We start from the raw sequence: 8,227 nt of genomic DNA, 5'->3' as shown, positions 1-8,227 counted from the left end.
TGGGGGGGCGGGGGTGGTGGTGCGCAGAGGAGGGAGGCGGACTGGGAGGGAGGCCACCAGCACTAATAGAAACCAGTTAGAAAAACAGGAGGAGAGGCCAGGCCTCAAGGCCAGCCAGGCTGGGCTTGTTTTTCCAGAATGAAAGGCCCAGGAGGAGCTGGGGGTGGGGTGTGGAGACAAGTCCTGATTCCAGTTTAGAAAGAGGGCTCCGCCTACCAGGGCCTGGATCCTGCTGAGGAAATGGTCCGTTAGATTGGGGGTGGGGTGTCCTCACAGTCCTGTGTCCTCCCAGCCGGTCCTACCTGCTGTCACCCCTCATTCCTTCTTGCTGCAGCATCAGCAGCCTCCTTCCCTTGCCTGGAGCACAGGAGTCTGGCTGAGCTGGGCTCCTCGCTTGTCTGAGAACTTGGGGACCAGAGCATGGTTCAAGAGTGAGACTCCAGTCCACCAGGGCCTGGGACCTGTGACCATAATTCAGTCCAAATGGGCAGTCCAAAAATGCACCGTGGGTTTTGTGGTTGTTCAGTGGATTTTTCCTTTCTTTTTCTTGAGGTTTGCTTAACTAGAAAGAGTGGGTTTGGTACACAGTGCATGCTCTGTTATTTCACGTTTGTTTACGTGACTTTGTAAGTTTTCCCAGAGCTTCAAATTTGTGCCTTCTGTTGGGAAGGCTTCCATATCCCGCTTTCTTCCCTCCCCTCCAGGAGGGGAGGGCAGTGCTCCCAGGAGCAGTGGACCTGGGTCTGGGTGGCGGGCAGATGGGGTGGGGGCACCAGGACAGGGGACCCTGATCCCTGCCACTCATCTCCCTGGCAGCTTTCTGGGTGCTGAAGATGACTGATAGACCGTGGTGCCCATCATGCTGCCAGGAGGGAGCCCCTGCACCCCCAGGGCCTGCACTACTCTTGTCCCCACCTCACAGTTGAAAAAATGGAGCCCCAGAGGTCACCACACAGCCAGCAGGAAGAGCTGGTGGCTGGGGAGCCTGGGCCTTCTGGCCTGCAGGGGGTTGGGAGGGGAAATGGCTGGGGTCCCCCTATAGAGGTGCTGGTGAGGAGATACTCCCCCCAGAACCCTAGACCTGCAGTGGCCCCAGTGGGGATCCGTCTGTCACAAATACCCACAAGGCATCTGGGGCCATGCCCTCAGTCAGGCCCCCGCCCCTCCAGGGCTGGGCTGCTGCCTCTTTCTCCAGGACCCAAGCCAGAGTGACTCCCTGGGACACAATGGCCAAGGCCCCAACCCCTCCCACCAGGCCAGCCAAGTACTGGGGGAGGCCAAGGGGCAGGAGCAGAGGGGGCGGTCTGCAGACTGTCGGCCAGCCCAGGGCTCCGTGATGTCATGACGGATGCTTAGGAGGGGGAGGAGGAGGGGGCTGGGCTGTTTTTCTGCAGAGTTTGAGACTGAGTGAGACAAAGCACCGGCGGGCCAGGCGGGCGCCATGGAGCTGCGGGCCTGGGTCCTGCTCTGGAGACTTGTGCTTCTGCAGAGTGAGTTCATGGGGCTGGGGTGGCAGGAGTCACACCTAGTCTGAGTCAATCTGTGTTTGGGGCTAAGCCTGTCTGAACTCTGGGGTGAAGGGACACCCCACCAGGAAGCGGATGGGTCTGGGGACCTCAGAGGGTGCTGCTCACCAGGAGAAGTCCCCCAGGACATGGAGGGCCTGAGGTCTGATGTTAGATCCCTACAGAACTTCCCCTCACTCTACGTTGGAGACAGGGCTGGACAGGGAAGGGAGGCTGAGCATGGGGGTTCCTCCTGAGGTCCCTTGCGCCCCCTACTTCTCTGGGACGCCCCTCCAGCCTGTGCTTCTCTGTTGTCAGGAGGGGATGGGTGAAGGATTGAGGGGGACCCTGGAAGCATGGGGTTCACAGGGTCTGTTCCTGGGCCCCCCCGACCCTGCTCCCTGGGGGTGGCCTGCTGACCCGGCACATTCCTCTGTCCAGCCCGGGCACCAGGCCACATCCCTGGAGCAGGAATTTGGCATGTGGGGTGGCAGATGGTGGGATCACTCTCCACATCCAGGCTTCTTGTCCTTTCTGAAGGCCAAGGGGCTCCCGGGTGGGGTGCCAGCAGCCTGAGGACCCTGGAGGGTTAGTGCAGCGTGGCCCTGGGCAGGTGCCACACTGGATATGTATGTACTGCTGCTGCTGCTGCTGCTGCTAAGTCGCTTCAGTCGTGTCCGACTCTGTGCGACCCCATAGACGGCAGCCCACCAGGCTCCCCCGTCCCTGGGATTCTCCAGGCAAGAACACTGGAGTGGGTTGCCATTTCGTTCTCCAATGCATGAAAGTGAAAAGTGGAAGTGAAGCCGCTGAGTCGCATCAGACTCTTAGCGACCCCATGGACCGCAGCCTACCAGGTTCCTCCATCCATGGGACTTTCCAGGCAAGAGTACTGGAGTGGGGTGCCATTGCCTTCTCCATATGTATGTACAGGAGCCCCCAAACCAGCCGAGGTGTCAGGCACTGGCACTCTTGTGGCCTTGCAGCAGTGATGGTTAGGGTAGCTACCATTCCTGAAGGTGGCTCTTGGTGACAAGCACATATCCAGAGCTGGGCTGGCCCCACCAGTCACCCTGAGAAATGCAGGTGCTGTCCCTGCAGCCCAGGGAGGTGGCCATGAGGATTAAGTGGGGGCCTGGGAGAGGTAGGGGGAATAGGAGACCCCCCACTGTGCCCTCCTGGCTTCTCTGGACCTACTCCTACCTGTTAACAGGGTGTCCTTAGCACCCACCTCAACTAGGACTATAGAAGGGACCCAGGGGCCAAGTGGGGGCGTCAATTTCAGCGGGTGACCCACATGTAAAGGCTCAGGTCACCCCCTCCCCAGTTTGACCCTCACTTCCTCTCATTCCAGGTTCTGCCGTCCTTCTGTCTTCAGGTTAGTGACCACCCACCCCTAAGAACCTGTCAGTCTCCCTGCCTTCTTGCTAGCCCCATCCTGTACTGTCCTCTGGAGTCTCATCCCTCCCCGTGACTCCCCCTCCCCACCAGGGCCATCAGGGCCCGCCATCTCCGACAGCTCCCCGGTGTCCGAGTCCACAGTAAGCTGGGCAGCAGGCGCCCGGGCGGTGCTGCGCTGCCAGAGTCCTCGCATGGTGTGGACCCAAGACCGGCTGCATGACCGCCAGCGCGTCGTCCACTGGGACCTCAGCGGCGGCTCGGCTGGCGGCCCCGCGCGCCGACTGGTGGACATGTACTCGGCGGGCGAGCAGCGCGTGTACGAGCCGCGCGACCGCGGCCGCCTCCTGCTGCCTCCCTCCGCCTTCCACGATGGCAACTTCTCGCTGTTCATCCGAGGTACTAGCCGGGGTACCGCGGCGGGGAGCTGGGCCCCGGGGCGCGGGCGGGGCCGCGGAGCTTACGGCTGGGTCCCCCTCCATCCCCCGGTGCGTAGCCGTGGAGGAGACTGACGAGGGTCTGTACACCTGTAATCTTCACCACCATTACTGCCACCTCTACGAGAGCCTGGCCGTGCGCCTCAAGGTTACCGACGACCGTGAGTGTGCCCCCCAACACCCCGCCCGTGCTCTCCCACCCCTGCCACCCTGGACGCCCCGTCCCTGCTCCCTCCCGGCCTGGGATCCCTGACAGCCATGCTCCCCCAGCCCTGGCCGCCGGCGCGCACTGGGACGGCGAGAAAGAGGTGCTTGCTGTGGAGCGTGGCGCGCCTGCGTTGCTGACGTGCGTGAACCGCGCGCACGTGTGGACCGACAGACACTTGGAGGAAGCGCAGCAGGTTGTGCACTGGGACCGCCAGCCGCCCGGGGTGCCGCACGACCGTGCGGACCGCCTGCTCGACCTTTACGCGTCCGGCGAGCGCCGCGCCTACGGGCCGCCCTTCCTGCGCGACCGCGTGGCGGTGGAGGCGGACGCGTTCGCGCGCGGCGACTTCTCGCTGCTCATCGACCCTCTGGAGCCTGCAGACGAGGGCACCTACTCCTGCCACCTGCACCACCACTATTGCGGCCTGGATGAGCGCCGCATCTTCCACCTGAGGGTCACCGAGCCAGCCGCCCGGCCGCCCCCGCCCCCGCGAGACTCCCCGGGCAATGGCTCCAGCCACAGCGGCGCGCCCGGCGGCCCAGGTGCAGGAGGTATGTCTGCGGGGCAGCCACCCACCTGGCCCCCTCCCGTCCCAAATCAGGGATCTCGGTGTTGGGGGTGAGGCCCCCGCGGGCTGAAATCGGCTGGCTGGGTCGGGGCGCACTGTGTGCTCCCAGACGTTGTCCTGCGCTCGATCCCTGCAGATCCCACGCTGACGCGAGGCCGCAGCGTCATCAATGTCATCGTCCCAGAGGGCCGAGCCCACTTCTTCCAGCAGCTGGGCTATGTGCTGGCCACCTTGCTGCTCTTCATCCTGCTGCTCATCACGGTCGTTCTGGCCACTCGGCAGCGCCGCCGTGGAGGTGAGCCGATTGCCTGGCTGGGGCCACCGCCAGGAAGCCTTTCCCACCGGAGGCAGAACTTAGGGCACAGTGACCAAAGCAGAGGGCCCCGGGAACCTCCTGCCCGGGCTGCGAGGGTTCCTCTGGGCTGGAGGAGCTGGGGAGTGGGCAAGGCTGCCCCCAACACGAGTCTCCCTCCCCAGGCTATGAATACTCCGACAAGAAGTCCAAGTCAAAGGGGTGAGTGTCCCTTCCGGCTTCCCTGGGGACCGAGCAGACTTACCCACCCTCTGACCTCCCACCACCCTCCTGCCTCCAGGAAAGACATGAACATGGCAGAGTTTGCTGTGGCCTCCGGGGACCAGGCTCTTTACAGGAGTGAGGACATTCGACTAGGTGAGGAGACCCAAGGGGCAGACTGTGGCTCCCAGGCCTGGGATGAGGGAGGCACGTCTTTGGGGGGCCCTCACCCTGCTGTCTTCCTGCTCCAGATTACAAAAACAACATCCTGAAGGAGAGGTCTGAGCTGGCCCACAGCCTCCCGCCCGCCAAGAACATCGACTTGGACAAAGGTTAGTGAAGGGGAGGGAGGGAGACCCCTGCCCATCTCAGAGCTGGGCTGTACCCCCTTTCCATCCACTCAGAACCCCAAAACACCCACCAGCCTTGCAAGCAGGAGTCCCCTGCCCCCTCGGGGTTCCAGAAGTCCCTGGATGTTCCTGATGGAAGTCGGCCCATTTCGCCGGGGCAGAGGGCAGACACCACCTGTTATCCCTTTGGCTTCCAGAGTTCAGGAAGGAGTACTGCAAATAAGGCGACTCTGGGCTCCTGGCTGGGCCAGCAGCTCTGCCAACTCTTGTCTGTCCACCTCGAAGGACTCTTCCTGACCCCCACGCAGCTAAACTGCACCCCCTTCCAGCGGCTGGTCCCGCTGTCCAGGAACTTGGCCTGGACTGGTGCAGAGTCAGGCTGCCTCCAGGCCATCAGGACCACCTAGTCTTCTGACATGCTCATGGGCTCCCTGGAATCTGCCAGCCCGCAGCCGGCCCCTTCAGCAGCCCTCACCAGGTGCCCTTCCCTCCTCACGTGGCCAAGACCCTGCTGATGTTCACCAGTCCCTCAGGCTCTCCTGGCCTCTGCCCACCATGGGCTGGGAGCCCCACCTCTGCAGGGGTGGGGGCAGGACAGCGCTCAGGGGGCATTCTTGGGGTCTGGGTCAGCCTCAGGGCTGGCAGTCGTACCTTCCTCAGGAGAGCTGCCTGCTGGCTCACCTCGACTGCACCCCATGTTACCCGGCCAAATTGTAGTGGGCTCTGCATGGCAACCCAAAGCCTGTGCATTCCAGGCCTGGGGCTAGTGTCTCTCTGCACTGTGTCTGGCCACCTGGGGTCGCCTCTCTGCTTACCCTGCTCCAGCCCCATTTTCAACAAGTTGCCTTGACAGTCACTGGGCTCCATGTGACTTCTGACTCTGACCCCCTTCTCTCGGCCCTTCCCTGGGCTGGAGTCCAGGGACAAGGCCTCATTGACTCTGTTTTGGCCGAGGACCGGAGGATGGTGTCAAGATGGTCTTAGAGTGGCCAGTGCTGCCACTCCTGACACCCCACACTTGCTCATCCTGGGGAATTGCTATTGTCTCAATAAAGACCACATCGATTTTAGATCTGGGCCCAAGGATGCCTCTGCTGCTCCCCTCCATTTCCCCGGGGCAGAGTCTGCACCTTGGGGACCCCATAGTGCTTTCTTTCATCTGAAGTTGCACTGTAATCACCCCTTCCTTTGGGTGGAAGGTCTGGGTGTCCTGGGGAGGGGCCTCAGGTCCTCTTCAGAGGGTTTATTGGACATAGGGGAGGGGAGCAGGTTGGGGGATATGAGGACAGAGGGCTGTACTAGTTCAGTCCTCTGAAAAGAGAAGCAGATGCCAGGATGGGCTTCAGTTCACAAGGAAAAAGGGGGAGGAAGCAGTCAGTGGGAGAGCCCTCAGGGGTGCCAGCGGGACAGGAACAGAAGAGGAGTATGAGGTAGAAAGAAGCCTGTTTCTCCAACCCTGACCCTGTCTTCCAAGGCCCTTGGGGGCAGGAGGGGCAGCTGTCACCCTAAGTTGGAAAATGCAGAGTGTGGACTGAGAACACACAGGTCATGGCCCACCGAGCGAGGGAGCACAGCCACCCACACACAGGCCGCGTGTGGCTCTTCCAGCACGGGCACTCTGACCTGCCCAAGGCGAAACCCTGGGGTCGTTTTGATGAAGCCACAGTTTCAAGATGTCACACAAAGGAGACCCGCAACATTTGTTCCTTATAGTTCCTGGTTGGGGGATGGGAATGCTCTGTGAGCCAGGGGAAGGACAGCTATCTGTCAGGTCACCAGCAAGCCGGAGATGGACAGCCCAGGGTAGCAAGCACTTAGAACTTATAAGGCGCATGGGGCAGTGGTCACTGACTGTCGCTGGCTCAACTCTGAGTGGTCACTGTAAAAGGTGCTGGGGGAAAAGCAAGGCAGGAACTTGTGGTGGGGATCCTGAGCATCCTCACCTAACTGTCCAGATTCTGTACGTGAGCAGGGTTGTCATGCAGTAAAATGCCTGGGCAACAATTCAAAATAGCTGTTTTCTCTTAACACCCCTCAAGAACCACCCCCAGTGGCAAAGGCAGGGAGGGCGGCTGAGGCTGGACTCCCCCCAGCCTAGTGACCCCCGACTCACAGTGGCCACACTGCCACTGGACAAGGCCCTTCCTGTCAGAGCTCAGGCTCTGGCCACAAACTCAGGTCCCTTGCAGAGCCCCAGCTCAACCACATGAGCATGGGTCCTGGAACTGGCCTCTGGCTACCAGCCTCTGTCCTGTGACTTGGGCTGAGAGTTAGGTGATCAAGTAGGAGAGAGAGGTTCAAGGGCAGGAGTGCAGCTGGGACCCCAGAGCCCCTGCATCAGTGTGACCAGCAGCAATTTGTATCTGGCCTCGAGGATCTGGTCCCTGGTGAGCTCTCAGGGTAGGGACTGTCTTCCTCCCTCCCTGAACACCCAGCAGAGAGCCATGGTGACCTTTCCTTTAAGGCCATCCTTCCTGGCTTCCTCAGATCACCTCTGGGGAAGCTGAGACCCAAGGGAAGAAGGCCCAGGCTTTGTTGAGTGGGCCAACCTCACAGAGCCCTCAGAGCCCAGGGAAACAGATGTCAACACCCCTGCTGAGGCTCACCTGAGGGTGGTCCCTGGCCTGGACTCAGGGATTTATGGAAAAACTGGCTCCTCCAGTCAGTGATGGACTAATGTGGCCTTTTCTTGTGTTGGTCCACTGAGCGAGGATGGTCCTGACCTGGCAGATGGGAGAGTCCAGGCTCCAAGCCAACTTCAAAGGGGGCAGCACCTGCATCACTCTCAGGCTCCACCCTAGGTCCTCTCCCATCTCACTTTCGCCAACGTGGGCCTCCTTCTAGTGGCCTCAAGTTTTCCTCCTGGGGTTGGAGAGGGAGAGCCGCTCTCCCCAGTGGCTGGACCCTTAACAGCCAGGGGGGCGCTGCTCCTCGTATGCCTTGCCCTACGGAGGACCCCACGCAGGTTTGATGGACAGCAGCTGGGAAAAAAAAATTCTCTACACCTGCTGCCGGAGGGCCGTGCCCCTGCGTGCGCATAGCTGCTCGCGTTGACCCTACTGTCGCGTCCACACAGGGACCCGCGTAAAGCTTGGCCCGTGTTTCTTGGAGACCCCGTGCGACCTGGCAGAGGGCGCGCCAACTCGGAGCTGACGCGGGGTGGGGGTAGGGGGGCAAAGTGACAGAGTGTCATCGATTCCGGTGCGGACACAAGAATTCTCAGCTTCCCGCGTAGCCGCTGCAGCCC

At 61.4% G+C, this 8,227-nt stretch overlaps 1 protein-coding gene across 1 annotated transcript; it reads left to right on the top strand.

Moving 5' to 3' along the window:
• Nucleotides 1–63: 63 nt before the first annotated feature.
• MXRA8 (matrix remodeling associated 8) lies at nucleotides 64–6,050 on the top strand. The gene is made up of 10 exons (XM_055419338.2): nucleotides 64–1,490; nucleotides 2,860–2,883; nucleotides 2,997–3,302; nucleotides 3,400–3,501; nucleotides 3,611–4,099; nucleotides 4,253–4,411; nucleotides 4,594–4,630; nucleotides 4,710–4,786; nucleotides 4,882–4,962; nucleotides 5,178–6,050. The coding sequence occupies exons 1-10, from the start codon at nucleotides 1,442–1,444 to the stop codon at nucleotides 5,201–5,203; spliced, it is 1,350 nt and encodes a 449-aa protein (XP_055275313.1). The 5' UTR covers nucleotides 64–1,441; the 3' UTR covers nucleotides 5,204–6,050.
• Nucleotides 6,051–8,227: the final 2,177 nt, after the last annotated feature.

Source organism: Moschus berezovskii, chromosome 17, assembly GCF_049115385.1.
Source record: "Moschus berezovskii isolate FMDL1 chromosome 17, NW_MosBer_1.0, whole genome shotgun sequence".
In the NCBI taxonomy this organism is placed as follows: Eukaryota; Metazoa; Chordata; class Mammalia; order Artiodactyla; family Moschidae; genus Moschus; species Moschus berezovskii.
The sequence above is the reverse complement of the archived record's forward strand: the minus strand, read 5'-3'. Positions and strand labels throughout refer to the sequence as shown.